General features: G+C 35.5%; 1 protein-coding gene across 1 annotated transcript; it reads left to right on the plus strand.

Annotated features, from left to right (window-relative positions):
• The first annotated feature begins 913 nt into the window (after positions 1 to 913).
• LOC126832552 (ribosome biogenesis protein SLX9 homolog) lies at positions 914 to 11,920 on the plus strand. Its single transcript, XM_050563399.1, has 6 exons — positions 914 to 1,065; positions 1,917 to 2,120; positions 3,400 to 3,583; positions 6,064 to 6,211; positions 9,645 to 9,701; positions 11,475 to 11,920. Exons 2-6 carry the CDS (start codon positions 1,998 to 2,000, stop codon positions 11,587 to 11,589), a joined length of 627 nt encoding a protein of 208 aa, XP_050419356.1. The 5' UTR covers positions 914 to 1,065; positions 1,917 to 1,997; the 3' UTR covers positions 11,590 to 11,920.
• Positions 11,921 to 19,234: the final 7,314 nt, after the last annotated feature.

The raw sequence follows: 19,234 nt of genomic DNA on the forward strand, positions 1-19,234 counted from the left end.
CCTGCAGGCTGGAGCCATGAAACTATTCAAATGTTGTTTTTTTTTCAGACAACTAGTATCATTATGTATAGCATTCGTTGTAAAACTAATTCGGAGAGATTTTGATTTAACAGTTTTTACGTATTTTTGAAACAGGTTCCGAAGCGTTTTGGTTCTGTTATGCAAGATCATTTTCGACGTTCCAAAGTAAAAGTTCGGTTTATTCCAGGAACTAGAACTATAGGGATAATTTATCCGACCATCTTTTCCTACAAAATGATCCATTTTCCTACATTTTGTATCTCTCACAAAATGCCAACAATTTTCCATCTATCGGTAAGCCTGAGTATATACAACAGTTAATATAATTTATGAACAGAAGAAGGGATCAATCCCTACAAAAATTGCAAGAGAAAGGGTATTTCGATGGTTTTTGGTAGTGTTGGGTGTACTGGGTGACATCCTAAAAGTTTACCAAAATTGGAGTATTGGAAAGTCCAAAATTTTGAGGGTAAATTTCAGGGTCCGTATTCAAAGATTTTCTTATCTATAAATTAAAGCTGTCGCTTTCACTAAATGCCCTTATATGTGTTAATTGTCCTGCAAATATAGATAACATTTGTTTGGTAATTAAAAAACACGCATTAGTGCAAATAATAATTAGCGAATGTAAATAAATATCTGATAAATATCAATATCTGATATTGGTCGGTTAACCCTTACACCTAAATGAAAATAGTTTTCAGTTCCATTTTAAGCATACACGCGATCCTGCTGTGGTATTTTCACATCCAGTGCGAGTATAAATAGTCAGTCACTGCGCATCATCGAAATTTGTCTGCGATATCACTTATGTGGAAGCAGACGTTAAACACCAAGAACGAACGAACGAACGCATCATCGAAAATGACGTCAAAAGGGAAATCTCTAAAGCTCCCACTCGGCAAACCTCGGCAGATTCCGGAACCATAGGGTACTGGAATCTGTTGAGGTTTGCCGAGTGTAAAGCTCCTGCAGTAAACAATCAAGATGGCCGCCTTCACCAGCATGGATCAGCGATACAGTCGTATAGAACAATACTAAAAGGTATATATCATAAATTTCAAGTCGTAGGTCTACGAAAAAGAGCGTCATGTCACTCCATTTGAACAATTCCATTCTAAAATCCATAAATTATAAAATGGTCATGATAATGTTTTCAAACGTTGAGACAATACTCGAGATCTTGTCTTCGAACCGTTGCCCAATTGAAATAAATCAGCAGGCCTAAGATGACAGTAATTCACTAATTGTTCGTCCAGTATTATGAACTAAGTTGTTTTGTTACTGATCCATAATGATATTGTCTAATTTGCTTGCGCACAAACTGAAAAAGGTCTTTTTAGTAGATCATGAAGCTTGAGGAGAATTTGAAGAAACCCCATTGGCATTATGATGATGAGGGTAGGCAGCTACCTAGTTCTTTTTGGAACTGTCTTTGAGCGGACTGACATGGTCCGCTCAAAGACAGTTCCTTAAGGAACTAGCAGCTACCCTACTCCCGTACTTGTACGTGACAAGGAGTAGGATTACTTGTCCCAACCTTGTGTGCTTTCTATAATGGGTTCTCTGGTTTCCTCTCACTTCTAAAGACACATACATTGTATTATGCACAAGCAAATCATTGAAAAAAAAATAGAACCATATGTTAGTCCTGAAATGATGTAGGTTGTGTTGTGTGGGAGTTAACCCTCATTCACCGGTATTCAAACCAAGACACTTTACTCAATGCCAGATGTTATAATCTAAAGCATATTTAGATGACTACACAGTTTCTGAGTCTCTCAATAAGAAAGACTTTATTTACTGCTCAGATTGTTTTATTCAAGCTGTCTTTCCCTTATTTTATTTTATATGGGAAAGTAATCTATTTATAATCTTATTGTTCTGTATTTCAGGGTTGCCTATAAAGGAGTCTATGATACAGTTTCTAGACTAGTTAGATTTATTTGAAAGGATTGATAAAGTAATCAATTAGAATGGGGAAAGTAAAGAAGATCAGATTGAAGTTACACAATGCTTCTGCTAAGAGTAAAATCAACGTTGACAATAAAACAAAGGAAGAGATTAATTTACCTAATGAAATCCCATCCTTAATACCGGTAGGATTAATACATTTTATTCAATAGTTTAAAATACAGATGTGACATCAACCTTTGATGTTGGTGTACTATTATTTAAAATAATGATACATGTACATTATTTATACTAGACGAATTATTGGACTCACTTGAGGTATTTCATTGAAATACACATGTGGGATAGTGTCTATATTTTAAGTTGTTTAATGGTCTTGTGGAAGACATTGTGTAAAATATATAGATATAGCCCTTTGACTATCGTCTTCGTACAATATATTACTTAATACGTAATGTCTCACTCACGACCATTAATGCACACATATAAACTGAGAAAAGAGCAACAATATTGACTAATATACCCTTAATAAGGTGTCTAAGGCGCGTGATCTGTTCACAGTGCATGATCAATCATAAAATGATGAGCTGCTTCAAACCTAATTCCAAGAGGGTATCGAGATGCCCTGGGGTATCAAAAGGGTATCAAGTAAAATAGACGCATAGAAAGTGAATTGCCCCTTGATCATGTACAGTAATAATAATTTAACAAATGATAAAGAATTGGAATAATGTTAAGAATATGGAAAAAATGTTTTAAGAGTTTGAAATGAAATAGGATTTAACGTATTTCTGTTGTACACCGACCGCACTAATGAAGACAGGAGGGAAATAATCTTCATTGTGGCTGATTTTTGCTTTTTGGAGTTCTAGTACCATACTGACTCAGCCATTGTTGGTTCTTAGAGTTATGCCCTTATCAAACAGTCTTATAGAAAACTAGTGTAGTATTTGGTACTTCAAATTTATTGTCCACCACCGTTCGAAGAAACCAGGGTTCGTCTGTCTGTTAGTTTTTCTGTCCATCCGTCTGTTTGTCCGTCTGTCACACTCTACATGTACCTCTGCTTTTAATTGAGGTAGAATGTTTAAACTTGGCGTAGGTGTCTATTAGGTGAATGTTTAAACTTGATGTAGATGTTCATGTCTTGACTGAGTTCAATGATTAACATTTCGAGCTGAAGCTAAGCAGAGCTAATCAATTTCATTGGTCGATGCTTATGGACAAAATAATCTTGATTCTATCTGATAGAGAGTGATGAAACTTAGTGTGTAGTTTGATTGCTCGATACTTTTGAAAAAAATAAATGTGCGATTAATTAATATGTGTCATCTATTTATTATGATGGTTTGTTGTTCTCTTGGATTTGTTGACAATGATTTTAGAATTAGCACAGATGAAATTGTTGCTGATTGGCGGGTTGATGTGAAAATGTATCAATGTTTAGTTGTGTATTAACTCTAGGTAGATAGTAAGAACATGGTTATCAGTGCCAATTTATTCAGTGGAATGAATATAGATAAAACAAATTTAACTCAAAGATTACCAGATTTTGATGCCAGAAGTGCCATCACCAGTAAGACGCTAAAAGGTCTTAGTATGAAGAAAAAAGATAAATTAAAGTTACGCAGAGAATATTTTATGCAGAGTAAGTAATTTACAAGCAAATATAAATGCCAATGGCATGCACACAAGAAAGATTATTTGTTGCCATTGATCTCTGTTGAAAACCGCTCATACCATAATGATTTCCCCCTTGCATATTTTTGGTCCGATAAATATGAAGCAGAGACAATTTTGAATTGACAGATTAAGTTATTTGTAAATCTGATATCTGATACTTCTAGTAAATCTGTTGTACATGTATGTAGCGAAAGAACTGGAGTCTGGCTCTAGTCGCCTATAAGAGTTTGCATTTATACCGAACCTTATTTAAAATGTATTCGCGAAGAGATATCCCAAGCTATAAAAACATCTATTTGATTGATTGAGGGCCCATTTTTATGTCATCACCTCTGTCCGTCTGTCTATTCGTTTGGACGTCCATCCACAATTTGTTTGTGGACAATCTACAGATCACAATTTTTATCTGATTTTGACAAAACTTGAAATATAGGTTTATCTCTAAAAGATACGGTTCCTTTTGATATGGACATGTATCGGATCAAAACTTCATGGATTATGGCCCCTGATTGTTCCAAAAATTGCATTTATATTTTTAGCTTGTTCTCTATCCATCTCTTGCAAAAATGTGGGCGTATCTTGCATGGCAACCACATGTTCAGAATGTGGACGTATATTGTCGTCGCCCCGTGTCCGTCCACAATTGTTTGTGAACAGTCTACAGGTCACATCCGATTTCAATGAAACTTGAAATATAGGTTTATCACCCTAAGATCTCAGTTCCTTTCGATATTGGCATGTATCGGACTGTAACTTCATGGATTATGGCCCCTGATTGTACGAAAAATCATGTTTTTAGCTTGTGAACACTGTAGAGGCCACAATTTTTATCCGATTTGGTTCAAACTTCAAATGTATGTTTATAACCCAAAGATCTTAGTTCCTTTCGATATTCGCGCATATCGGAACGTAACTTCCTGAATTATGGCCCCTGATTGTACGAAAAATCACATTTTTAGCTTGTGGACCCTTTAGAGGTCATAATTTTTATCCGATTTAAAAAAAACGTATTGTTATATCACTGTTACACCCTAAGGACGACTGAGTTCGAATTTCGTGAAAATCAGCCCAAAACTGACAGACAAAATGGCCGCCCTTAGTTCTCAAAAAGAGTAAAAATATGGTATATCAAGGTTGTGGACCCTATAGAGGTCACAATTTTTATCCGATTTTGTTGAAACTTGAAATGTAAGTTTATAACCCAAAGATCTTGGTTCCTTTCGATATTCGCGCATATCGGACCGTAACTTCCTGAATTATGGCCTCTGATTGTACGAAAAATCATGTTTTTAGCTTGTGGGCCCTATAGAGGTCATAATTTTTATCCGATTTAAAAAAACGTATTCTTATATCACCGTTACACCCTAAGGATGGCTGAGTTCGAATTTCGTGAAAATCGGCCCAAAACTGACAGACAAAATGGCCATCCCTCGTTCTCAAATAGCGTAAAAATATGGTATATCAAGGTTGTGGACCCTATAGAGGTCACAATGTTTATCCGATTTTGTTGAAACTTGAAATGTAAGTTTATAGACCAAAGATCTCGGTTCCTTTCGATATTTGCGCATATCGAATTGTAATTTTCTGAATTATGGCCCTTGTTCTCTATCCATCTCTCGAAAATGTTGGCGTATCCTGCCTGGCAGCCGCTGGTTTTAATTACTTACTATCCATAACATACATATTGAGGCCTAAGTAAATTCTTGAATTACTTTCTGCTAACTTCTTTTTCCGTCGTTTAATTACAGAGTCTGTTATAAGTTTATATACCCCTCAATGTTTCCCAAAACCGTCTAACCATACAGCCTGTTTAATACTTCTAGTATGACCCTCTCTCCCATCGAGGTTATCATCTGATCTGCTAGAAATTTATTGTTTAAATTAGTGAATCGCATAAGTTCATTGAATTTCAACAATTACTTTAATGTTAATCACATCAAAAACACATGTCTAACCATACAGCCTGTTTAATACTTCTAGTATGACCCTCTCTCCCATCGAGGTTATCATCTGATCTGCTAGAAATTTATTGTTTAAATTAGTGAATCGCATAAGTTCATTGAATTTCAACAATTACTTTAATGTTAATCACATCAAAAACACATGTCAATGCTTTAACAGTGAACGTTGTCATCAAATCTACTTGAAATTTCTATTATTGTCACAAAGTTTGATAATTACTGATAGAGTTTTATTGCCCTTAATTGTATCATTGATTTGTATTTACTTAAAGATTCAGATTACAAAAACCTTTATGGACTGCTGTCAGGATTTGTTGACTGCTGTGGTCGTATGTCAGGACTTGTTGACTGCTGTGGTCCTACGTCAGGATCTGATGACAAATAAACAGATAGAAGTAAATACAGAAAATCTTATTCAATATATTTGTTTTGTTTAGAAATAAATGCCATTGAAGTAAAAATTCAATATATTTGTTTTGTTTAGAAATAAATGCCATTGAAGTAAATAAAAAGAAAGCTAAAGAGAAAAAGAAGCGTATGAAGACTGCTATTGTTGGGGATATGTCCGTTATAGAAGATGCGTTACCTACATTAGATTTACTCATGAAAACATCCACATCTAAGGACAGTGTGTAAGTTTAAAATTATATGATTGGTGCAGTAATATGTGATCAGGGATAGACTGAGAAGTCTGTGAGTATCGTAAACACAGAGGCCTCTAAACAATTGAATGTTCTCACATGGTTCGCAAAACTTCATTGTTTTTATACGCCCACAATTTCATGTGGACGTATATTGTCGTCGCCCCTGTCCGTCCACAATTGTTTGTGAACAGTCTACAGGTCACAATTTTTAACCGATTTCAATGAAACTTGAAATATAGGTTTATCACCCTATGATCTCGGTTCCGTTCGATATTGGCATGTATCGGACTGTAACTTCATGGATTATGGCCCCTGATTGTACGAAAAATCACGTTTTTAGCTTGTGAACACTGTAGAGATCACAATTTTTATCCGATTTAGTTTATGATGTATGATTATAACCCAAAGATCTCGGTTCCTTTTGATATTTGCGCATATCAGACCGTAACTTCCTGAATTATGGCCCCTGATTGTACAAAAAATCATATTTTTAGCTTTTGGACCCTATAGAGGTCATAATTTTTATCCGATTTAAAAAAACGTATTATTAGATCACCGTTACACCCTAAGGACGACTGAGTTCGAATTTTCGTGAAAATCGGCCCAAAATTGACAGACAAAATAGCCGCCCTTCGTTCTCAAATAGCATAAAAATATGGTATTTTAAGGTTGTGGACCCTAAAGAGGTCACAATTTTTTATCCGATTTTGTTTCTTGGGGAGATAACACCTAGAGTTATAGCCCCTAGTCCCTGTATGTAACATACAGACTTATGACTTGCCCACTCAAAATATGATATCCTCATTTCTATTCGCCCACATTGAAATGTGAACGTCTATTGCCGTCGCCCCCGTCTGTCAGTCCATCCGTCCGTCGGTCCGTCCATCGTCCACAATTTCTTGTGAACGCTCTAACGTCAAAAGTTATCATCCGATCTTTCTGAAATTTTTATGCATTATTTAGGTTACTAAAGCGAAGAAGGCTATTGAATTTCAGCAATTTCCGTTTATTACGTCTAGAGTTATGGCCCTTGTTTCACTTTATTGATCCTTGTGAACGCTCTCACGTCAAAAGTTATCATCCGATCTTTCTGAAATTTATATGCATTATTAAGATTGCTGAAACGAAGAATCCTATTGAATTTCAGCAATTCCCGTTTATTACGTCTAGAGTTATGGCCCTTGTTTCACTTTATTGATCCTTGTGAACGCTCTAACGTCAAAATTTATCATCCGATCTTTCTGAAATTTATATGCATTATTTAGGTTACTGAAACAAAGAAGCCTATTGAATTTCGGCAATATCCGTTTATTACGTCTAGAGTTATGACCCTTGTTTCACTTTATTGATCCTTGAGAACGCTCTCACGTCAAAAGTTATCATCCGATCTTTCTGAAATTTATATGCATTATTTAGATTGCTGAAACGAAAAAGCCTATTGAATTTCAGCAATTCCCGTTTATTACGTCTAGAGTTATGGCCCATGTTTCACTTTATTGATCCTTGTGAATGCTCTAACGTCAAAAGTTATCATCTGATCTTTCTGAAATTTATATGCATTATTATGGTTACTGAAATGGAAAAACCTATTGAATTTCAGCAATTTCCGTTTATTACGTCTAGAGTTATGGCCCTTGTTTTATTTTATTGATCCTTGTGAACACTCTAGCGCAAAAAGTTATCACCCATTCTTTGTGAAATTTATATGCATGATTTAAATTAGTGAAACGAAAAAGCCTTTTGAATTTCAGCAATTTACAATAATTACTTCTAGAGTTATTGCTCTTGTTTCACTTTGTTAAACCTTGTTAATGCTCGATTGATAATAGTTATCATCCGATATGTATGAAATTTATATGCATCATTTAAATTTGTGAAACAGGTCTATTGAATTTCAGCAATTACCGTCAATAATTTCTAGAGTTATGGCGATTGTGAACGTTTGAATGACAAATGTGATCTGTATGAAATTTATATGCATTATTTAAATTAGTAAAACGAAAAAGCCTGTCAAATTTCAACAATTTCTGTAGATTACTTCCAGAGTTGAGACCCTTGTTTCAGTTTGTAGAACCTTGTAAACCCTCAAACGACAAAATTTATAATCTGATCTGTATGGAACTGTCTTGTAAAGGCTCCCAATTACCACAAAGGAATAAATATGCGACAACCCTTGATGACCGCTCGGACGATTTAGCTGCTGTGGGCGTATGTTTTGTTGCCTGGCAACCTATCTTTCTTTAAACACATCTGACATGTGTAATAATCTTCTGAATACCGTCCACCCATCTGTCTACAGGTAATAATATTTTATCAGACTTCAACAATACTCATCCGATTTTGATGGAACTTGAAATATAGGTTTATCTCCCAAAGTCCTTGGTTCCATTTGATATTGGCATGTATCGGTCCTTAACTTGGAGTATGGCCCCTGATTGTACGAAAAATCATGTTTTTAGGTTTTGGACACTTTGTAGGTCATAAGTTTAATCAGATTTTGGTGAAACTCAAAATACATGTTTCTTTCCCAAAGATCTTGGTTCAGTTCGATATTCCCGCATATCGGACCATCACTTCATGGATAATGGCCCCCGATTGTACGAACAATCTATCCAATTTTAAAATATGTTTCAATATATCACTGTTACACCATAAGGACAGTTTAGTATGAATTTTGTGAAAATTGGACTGTAACTGCCCAACAAAATAGACACTCCCTGAATGCAAATAATGTAAAAGTATGTAATACCAAGGTTGTGGACCCTTTAGAGGTCACAATTTTTGTCCGATTTTGATGAAACTTAAAAAAAGATGTTATATCCGAAAGATCTTGTTTCCTTTCGGTATTTGTGCATGTCGGACCGTAACTGCCCGAATTACGGGCCCTGATTTTATGAAAAATGATGTTTTTAGCTTATGAACCCACTAGAGGTCACAATTTTTATTTGATTATAAATAAACGTTCATATAATGTATAACATCCAGGATTATAGCTTGTTCTCTATCCACCTTTTGCAAAATGTGGGCGTATTTTGCATGGCCATCACTTATTAACAGATGACAAACCCTATTGATTTTCAACCTTCCGTTCAGGAGACCCCCCACCGCACAACAACCTACTTGTTTGTGAAGGTTTTTACGATGTAAAGATGAAATGGTGTGTGGGTGTATTTCCAAGCTTTCAGTAGCTATCTTATTTCACTTGATTTGATTTCATTCCTACATGGTTGGGAATTCCGGTACTTTAAACAGACAATTATGATTATAACCATTCTGACTCCTAATCAGTGTATACATGATTATTATCTAGGAACCTACCCATGTTCTACTTTATGTTGTAGGACTGTAACAATCAAATGATGACTTTTTGTTTAAGTTATGTCTCTTCAAATTTCAATATGACTATTTTTTTTATTTTCAGGCCACATGTACCGAAGAATCGTTGCGTACAGAAAGCTAAAAACAGAGTTAAAAAGGGGTAGGTGTGTGGTGAAATAGTTTCAGGTTGAATGTTAATATATTGTTGATTGTGGACTGCTCGTGGAAGTATTTATTCTAATCCTAGAGATTTGTTTGAAGATCTGTAAGATGTGTTTGATGTATCCGTATGCCTTGCTATATACCCAATGAAGTTGAGTAATCATCACTTCGAACAGTGAAATTCCTTTAATGATTTAAACGGACTTGAAATTCTCATACTAGCCTATATCCTTATATTTATAGGTCTGATTTGTAGACTAAAACATAAACAAATATTTTGTGCGATCCATTACAGACTAAATCTCCATACTCATAAAATTTACTGCTTGAGGTTATGTCATCATAACTGGAGGTGTTTAGATTACGTAATTTGTATATGTTCAAATTATCTGATAGATCCATGTGAACTATTAGCAGAATTCTACCACTGATATTTGGATTTCAATCATTTTTAAACGCCCTCCGTGAACACTCTACAGGCTACTTGTATTATCTGTTTCTTTTAAAATTGACATGTTGTTTACATAATTTTCGTTGATTTCTTCAGGAGTTATGGCCTTTGTTTCACTTTGTTGCACTCTGTGAATACTCTATTGACAAACGTTATCATCCATATACTTAATTCAAATTAGTCAAATGAGGAATTGTATTGAATTTCAGCAATTTCTGTTAATTATTACTTGGGTTATGACTCCTGTTTCACTTTGTTGAGCCTTGTGACAGACAAAAGTTTATATCATCTGATCTGTAATTAAATTGATATCAATGTCTCAAAATTCTCCTATTACGTGAACCTACAAAAGTTATCATCCGATTTGTATTATATTGATATCTATGTTTTGAAATGCTCGTATTACCCACAAAAGAATATGCGAGGACCCTTGTCAACCGCTTGGAAAATCTAGCTGCTGCAGACGTTTCATTGCCTGCCTACCTATCTTTGATCACAAATTATGAAAAGTAATTCCTGGAAAGCTAAATCCACTTTTTATCAGAAATATCTTGGTGTGAGTAGATTAAACCTATTACTTTTCAAATTTGGTGTAAAATAATGGAATCACAAAAGATGAACTGCTGTGTGGGCATATTTCAATTGAATTGATTTATTTTCATTCCCACTTGTTTGGGAATTCCAGCGCTAATAGGACGATTATGATTATAACCGTTCTGGAACACAATATTAGAAAATATCAGTTTTGTCCATGTATGATAAGCCGTATAGTATTTTTACTATGAACCATTTAATTTTCTGTATTTTAATCTAATTTAAAGGAAATTAATTTAGTCTGTACATGAAATTAAACTATTGTACATTCATTGTCTCATAGAGAAATCCGTATGATAGAATGTCTCATTCATTGTCTCGTATGATAGACTATCTCATCATAACAAAATTACATAGCTTTATGATTTTCTTTCTTTTTATCACAATTAAGTGTATACATAGGCAGTTAGCACCAATAGTAGTGAATGTCTTGGTTGCTGTTGCCTAGCAACTTATCTTTTGTAGGCAGTTAGCACATGGTAGTGAATGACTTAGTTGCTGTGGTCTAGCAACTTATAATTTATAGGCTAAGGCTATTATCAATTCATTGCTGTCTATAAACTAGCATCTTAGCTCAAATCTATTGATGGACCCAAGTAAAAGACAGAAGACATTTAATTAATAATCAATTAGAGTACGATTTAAAGGGGATTGATGATGAAGAATTAAATATTAGAACATACAAAAATATATACAAATTTATTGTATTAAATTTTTTCCTTTCAGTTTGAATAATATGAAGATGTTTAAACAGGTTTTAAAGCATCCAGCCTTTCGAAATGATCCAGGATCAACAATCAATGAACACTTACATAATAAAATGAAACAAGAGGAACAATAAATAACATAATGACTACCCAGAACTCCCCATACATTCAACGGCACCTTATCCAAAAGGTGCTACTCCATAAATCTTACCAAGGCTGTTCAAGTATTGTAGTTGGGATTAATATGTATTTTTATGCACCCATATTTTCATGTGGATGTACTATGCCATCACCTCTGTCCGTTTATCGTGGATTAAAATTGACCCCAACCTTGACCCACAGAAGGTTGTTGATCTTCTACAGGAACAACAGATCTTGAATGAGTTAGATGGCATATTGTTTTTGTATTATTTCTTTTTCCATTGTCATGAAATGTAATTAATAAATAGAAACTTTTATGCAAAATGTGAAATGTTCCGAACTTTGTAGAAACTGTAGTGCCCACAATTTGTGTCTAATTTAGATGAAACTTTAAACAGATGTGGATTGACGGCGGCACACTTCAGTTAACATGCTGACTATGCTGTACTATCATTATTGAAGTTCTTAAAAAAAAAAAAAATCATCCTTATAGTCCAGGATTTAATTAGCATATTGAGTACAAAAGGTTTGAGGCCTGAAATTAGTAGACATTGATCGGCACTTCCAAAAAAGCAACTCTTAAGTTATGCTTTTAGGTACACCACCAGGGGCATGGTTCACATCAATGTAACCTGTGTCAAAATTTTCCTTAGGATCCCCGATCACAAGATAAATCCTTCTGGGAATAAACCCATTTGTGGGTAGGTCAAAATTACAATTGGTCGGCCACGCCCAATCTGCCTTAAATATGCGAGCCTATCAATTTTCAACAGTTTCCAGTGATTATGGCAATTGATATTAAATGTTTTGTATGGTAAATGGTAGAATCAGGACAGAACTAGAAGCCAAATGGGTTGTTACTCGTTATCAGATTTTAGTGTGTTGTAAATGTTTTCATTTCTGACAAAAAAAAAAATATGCGACAGCCCTTGTTGACTCCCCCAGGCGACATAGCTGCTGTGGGCGTATGCTTTGTTGATTGGCAACCTATCTTTAAAAACTCTAATAGAATTTGCGCTTTTGGTTTCGTTTGATATTGAATTCCATAAAATTGGAGCACTGACATGGAATGATCTATCACTGAAGTTAGTTTTTATACGCCCACATAGAAATGTGGACGTATATTGCCGTCGCCCCCATCCGTCGGTCCGTCCATCGTCCACAATTTCTTGTGAACGCTCTAACGCCAAAAGTTATCATCCAATTGTTTTAAAATTGATATATGTTGTTTACATAGTGAGACGAAGAAACCTATTTAATTTCAATATTTTCTGTTTATAACGTCTAGAGTTATGGCCCTTGTTTCACTTTGTTGAACCTTGTGAACACTTTAATGCCAAAAGTTAACATCGGATCTTTGTGAAATTTATATGCAATATTTAAATTAGGGAAACAAAGAAGCCTATCGAATTTCAGCAATTTTCGTTTATTACTTCTAGAGTTATGGCGCTTGTTTCACTTTGTTTAACATTGTGAACGCTCTAACCCCAAAATTTATCATCCTATCTTTCTGAAATTTATATGCATTATTTAAATTAGTGAAACGGAGAACCCTATTGAATTTCAGCAATTTCCGTTAATTACATCTAGAGTTATGGCCCTTGTTTCACTTTGTTGAATCTTGTGAACTCTCTAATGACAAGTTGTCATCCGATCTGTTTGAAATTGATATGCATCATTTAAATTAGTGAAACAAAGAATCCTATTGAATTTCAGCAATTTCCGTTTATTACGCCATGAGTTATGGCCCTTGTTTCACTTTGTTTAACCTTGTGAACGCTCTAACCCCAAAAGTTATCACCTTATCTTTCTGAAATTTATATGCATTATATAAATTAGTGAAACGAAGAAGCCTATTGAATTTCAGCAATTTCTGTGTAATACTTCTAGAGTTATGGCCCTTTTTTCAATTTATTGAACCGTGTGAACGCTCTAACACCAAAAGTTATCACAATATTTCTGAAATTGCTATGCATTATTTAAATTAGTGAAACGAAGAAGCTTATTGAATTTCAGCAATTTCTGTTTATTAGGTCTAGAGTTATGGCCCTTGTTTCACTTTATTGAACTTTGTGAATGCTCTAACATCATGCTCTAAAGTTATCTGCCGATCTGTATCTGTCATTTAAATTAATAAAGAGAAGAATCCTATTGAATTTCAGCAATTTCCGTTTATTACTTCTAGAGTTATTGCTCTTGTTGCACTTTGTTCAACCTTGTTAATGCTAGATTGATGAAAGTTATCATCCGATATGTATGAAATTTATATGCATCATTTAAATTTGTGAAACGGAAAAGCCTGTCAATTTCAACAATTTCTGTAGATTACTTGCAGAGTTGAGACCCTTGTTTCAATTTGTAGAACCTTGTAAACCCTCAAACGGCAAAAATTATAATCTGATCTGTATAGAACTGTCTTGTAAAGGCCCTCAATTACCTACAAAGGAATAAATATGCGACAACCCTTGTCGACAGTCGGACGATTTAGCCGCGTAGGAGCTGGGGGGGAGGGGGCAAAAAAATTTATTTTCGGGCAATGAAAAATTCGACAACCTTTTTTTTTATTAACGTTTAGAGAAAAAAATATAACTAACTTATTTCTATGAGATCCATACTGCCCGAAAAGTATTTTCTCGTCTTTTTCTTGTCCAATGCATGCCCGAAAATATGCCCGAAGCTCTCTTATGATATGTATGCCCGAAAAAACGGTATTGATTTCGGGCAATTTTCTCTTATGCCCCCTGAATTTCTTTGATCTCCTACGCCTATGTTTAGCCGCTGTGGGTGTATGTTTCGTTGCCTGGCAACCTATCTTTGAAGAGGTTATCTGATTATGATCGAAGGGTTCTGCAACGTTTATTAGTGTTAAAAAGGTCTCTAAGGTATTGAGGTGAAGAATCATCATACACAGCAGAATATACGTAATAGTCATAGACAGTATTTTAAAATTGATACGTTGACGGATTGGAAGCCAACGGAGATCTCTTGTTTCTGTTTAGGAATAAAGACGACAGTACACCAGACCGAACACAATTTGGCGACCTATTCGGCTAGCGACCTAATCCAGGGGCGGGGGGGGGAGGCGCCGCAAAATGAGTGCACTGACCGCGGAGACGGGGCACGCCGCTGAGAGGCGATTTTTTTTTTGGGGGGGGGCAAGAAAATTATCCGTCATTTCCTTGCATCTGTAGCCATTCCAAGAGCTATTTGGCTGATATTTTCGTCTAAGTAAACGTTCAGAAATCGTTGAAAAATAGCCTTGAAATCGAGCAAAAAAGCCAGTTGAACATGCGACTCGAAAATTGTCATGGCGAGCGAGGCATTATGATGGGAAAAGAGACGAATCTATTCCCTAGCCACTTCATTATTTAAGCCTTGTAACTTGTACTTTGTACTGTCCACACATGAAACAATGCTACATCAAGTTGCACTCAGGGGCGTGCTGGGGGTATGGGGGGGTTCTCACCCCAGAAATTTTTTGAAATTTGACAACGGGAAACGCGTTTTGCAAGCACTTCTGGGAGAAATCTAGGTATCATATTTTTCAAATTTATGCTGCTATTTTGACTATAAGACATTTTACTGTACTACACAAGACACTCATGACAGGTCTACTTAATATAATGCTAATACAATGTATTTCTATCCAAATAATAAATTGCATCTTATACATATCGAGGCATGAATACATGTATCAAAGACCATTTCACCCTAAGGTGACAGACATTTGCACGTCAGCAGCATAATATTTTTTACTAATCGTTGTGTACGTATGTATGATTTTTCGCGTGCGCACTCTCAATTTTTTGAGGGGATTCCGCGTGAAAATTAGAGCTCTCAGGGGGGCCCGCTTATACGGGTGGACTTATTGTTTAATGGGGGCCTGGGAGGACACCGTCCTCCTAAACTCCCTGCCAGCACCCCCTGGTTGCACTCATGTGCGTCGGTGATGGGCATAAGTGTATACGCCGCCGATTCCACACGATGTCTGTCTATAGCCACTCTATAGGATTAGGGCACCGTCAGCTAAACAACAAGAATTCGTTTGAAAGTGAAAGCATTAATTAGACCAGACTGGTGTGTTTGAATCGATGGTTTGAGTCATTTGGGATCCCTGCAACGGGTTGGGAACGGACATATTTGGGTCTGAGAAAGGGCACTTTCAGCAGTAAGAAAGGGCACTGTCGAAAATTAGGGGCGCCCCCCCCCCTTAAATCCGACTCTGTATTCGACCGATCCAGCTGGCAACCTGTTCGTTGGCAACCTATTCAGAATAAATTCAACAGTCGCCCAAACTCATGTATTTTGATCGACCAATCAAATCCAACGTTACGTCTATCAAATGAAAGTAGAATATATTATTATTTATCCATTCCTTTAGCTCAGAATAGAGATGTAATTTCGCATTATCTTACAAAATTCTGGACATCCAACTAAATATATTCCGAAAGGTAAATAAATAAGCTTTCCAAATATTATTAGTAAAAGTTGGCACAGTCATATTAAAGGGATGCACTCTCATCCTAAACATGGCCAATTTTGAAAAAAAAATTAAAGGGAAAGACTGTTAATGTTAATATCCCGTGTCAAAATTCGGACCATCGTACAAAATTCTGATGATCCAACTAAATATATTCTAAAAGCTCATTGAATAAGCTTTCCAAATCTTATTAGTAAAAGTTGGCACAATCATATTAAAGGGGCGCTCTCTCAACCTGAACATAGCCCATTTTTCAATATTTTAAAGTGAAAGAACGGTAATATTCCGAGTCAAAATTCGGATCATCGTACAAAATTCTGAGCATCGGGCTATATATATTCTGAAAGGTAATTGAATAAGCTTTCTAAATATTAGTAAAAGTTGGCACTATCATATTAAAGGGGTGCGCTCTCATCCTAAACGTCGCCAATTATTCAATATTTTAAAGTGAAAGAACGATAATATTACGAGTCAAAATTAGGACCATCGTACAAAATTCTGAGCATCCAGCTATAAATATTATGAAAGGTAATTGAATAAGCTTTCCAAATATTATTAGTACAAGTTGGCACAATCATATTAAAGGGGTGCGCTCTCATCCTAAACGTCGCCAATTTTTCAATATTTTAAAGTGAAAGAACGATAATATTCCGAGTAAAAATTCTGACCATCTTAAAAAATTCTGAGCATCCAGCTATATATATTCTGAACGGTAATTGAATAAGCTTTCCAAATATTATTAGTAAGAGTTGGCACAATCATATTAAAGGGGTGCGTTCTCAACCTGGACATAGCCAATTTTTCAATATTCTAAATGTAAAGATAGGTCGGTATTTTTTTCGAAGTCGAAATTCGGATCATCGTACAAAATTCTGAGCATCCAGCTATATATATTCTGAAAGGTAATTGAATTAGTTTTCTAAATAATATTAGTAAAAGTTGGCACAATCATATTAATGGGGTGCGCTCTCATCCTAAACGTCGCCAATTTTTCAATATTTTAAAGTGAAAGAACTAGAATATTCCGAGTCAAAATTCGGACTATCGTACAAAATTCTGAGCATCCAGCTATATATATTCTAAAAGGTGATTAAAAAAGCTTTCCAAATATACTTAGTAAAATATGGCACAATCATATTAAAGGGGTGCGCTCTCATCCTAAACGTCGCCAATTTTTCAATATTTTAAAGTGAAAGAACGGTAATATTCCGAGTCAAAATTCGGACCATCGTACAAAATTCTGAGCATCTAGCTATATATATTCTGATAGGTAATTGAATAAGCTTTCCAAATATTATTAGTAAAAGTTGGCACAATCATATTAAAGGGGCGCGCTCTCAACCTGAACATAGTCAATTTTTCAATATTCTAAATGTAAAGATAGGTCGGTATTTTTTTCGAAGTCGAAATTCGGATCATCGTACAAAATTCTGAGCATCCAGCTATATATTCCGAAAGATAATTAAATAAGCTTTCCAAATAAACTAAGTAAAAGTTGGCACAATCATATTAAAGAGGTTCGCTCTCACCCTGAACAAAGCCCATTTTTCAATATTTTAAAGTGAAAGAGCGGTAATATTTAGTTGGATCCTCAGAATTTGATAGGATGGTCCGAATTTTGACACGGGATATTAACGGTCTTTCCCTTTAAATCTTTTTTTAAAAATTGGCCATGTTTAGTATGATTTTACACCCCTTTAATATGACTGTGCCAACTTTTAATAATAATATTTGGAAAGCTTATTTAATTACCTTTCGGAATATATTTAGTTGGATGTCCAGAATTTTGTAAGATAATGCGAAATTACATCTCTATTCTGAGCTAAAGGAATGGATAAATAATCTACTTTCATTTGATAGACGTAACGTTGGATTTGATTGGTTGATAAAAATAGTTGAGTTTGGGCCACTGTTGAATTTATTCTGAATAGGTTGCCAACGAACAGGTTGCCAGCTGGATCGGTCGAATAGGTCGCGAGCCGAATAGGTCGCCAAATTGTGTCCGGTGTATACCAGCCCAGTGTGTTGTCGTCGAGCTATATATATATATATATTTGACGGTGAAATACAAGCTTAGCTGTAGCCAATCTGATTAAGATCTATATTTCGTTTCGTTTTTATACGCCCACATTGAAATGTGGTCGTATATTGTCGTCGCCCCCATCCGTCCGTCCGTCGGTCCGTCCGGCGTCCACAATTGCTTGTGGGCGCTCTATAGGCTAAAGTCAATATCCGATTGACTTTAAATTTATACACAGTGTTTATGTTCATGGGACGAAGAAGCCTATTGATTTTCAGCGATTTTCGATAATTACTGCCAGAGTTATGGCCCTTGATCACTTCAAAAAATCTTGTGGCCGCTCTAGAGGTCAAAGTTAATATCCGATTGACTTTAAATTTATACACAGTGTTTAAGGTCATGGGACGAAGAGGCCTATTGATTTTCGACGATTTTCGATAATTACTGCCAGAGTTATGGCCCTTGATCACTTTGAAAAATCTTGTGGACGCTCTAGAGGTCAAAGTCAATATCCGATTGACTTTAAATTTATACACAGTGTTTAAGGTCATGAGACGAAGAAGCCTATTGATTTTAAGCGATTTCCGGGGCAGAACTTTATAAAAACCAAACAAATTCTAATGGTTTTCTGATAATTACTTAATGAGTTGTTACTCTTAATCAGATTTTAATGTATTATAATTGTTTCATTACCGAAAAAAGTAAAAATATACGACAACTCTTCTTGACTGCCCGGACGATATAGCTGATGTGGGCTTGTTTCGTTGCCTGGCAACCTATCTTTATACTTTCGATGACCTACACTACATGAATATCTGACCAGTTGTTTTGGGGGGTCACGTCAGAGGTCATACGATCAGCGGCTTTTGACCCTATGACGTCAGATATTGATTAATTAATCAGCGTTGACGTTTCTAGTGGTTTACCCACAGCTCTGTGCATGACACTCCAAAAAGTTGCCGTAACAGACCGTTTCATTGACTTATCTCTCACATCAACCAAAACGCCGGTAATATAACAACCCTTCCAAATCCTAGTGTAGTGAAGACAAGTAAAACGAAATTTTGAAATATAAAAAACGAAACGAAATAGGATCTGTGTTTTAATCAGATTGATCTGTAGCAGATTTTATTTTTCC

The sequence above is a fragment of the Patella vulgata genome, chromosome 9 (genome assembly GCF_932274485.2).
Source record: "Patella vulgata chromosome 9, xgPatVulg1.2, whole genome shotgun sequence".
In the NCBI taxonomy this organism is placed as follows: Eukaryota; Metazoa; Mollusca; class Gastropoda; family Patellidae; genus Patella; species Patella vulgata.

What these genes read in the sequence shown, in the direction of transcription:
- LOC126832552 (XM_050563399.1), top strand. Translation starts at nt 1,998, where the DNA reads ATGGGGAAAGTAAAGAAGATCAGATTGAAGTTACACAATGCTTCTGCT. An exon ending in AAATCCCATCCTTAATACCG is followed by an intron (nt 2,121 to 3,399) that starts GTAGGATTAATA and finishes TATTAACTCTAG; the next exon opens with GTAGATAGTAAGAACATGGT. An exon ending in AAAAACAGAGTTAAAAAGGG is followed by an intron (nt 9,702 to 11,474) that starts GTAGGTGTGTGG and finishes TTTTCCTTTCAG; the next exon opens with TTTGAATAATATGAAGATGT.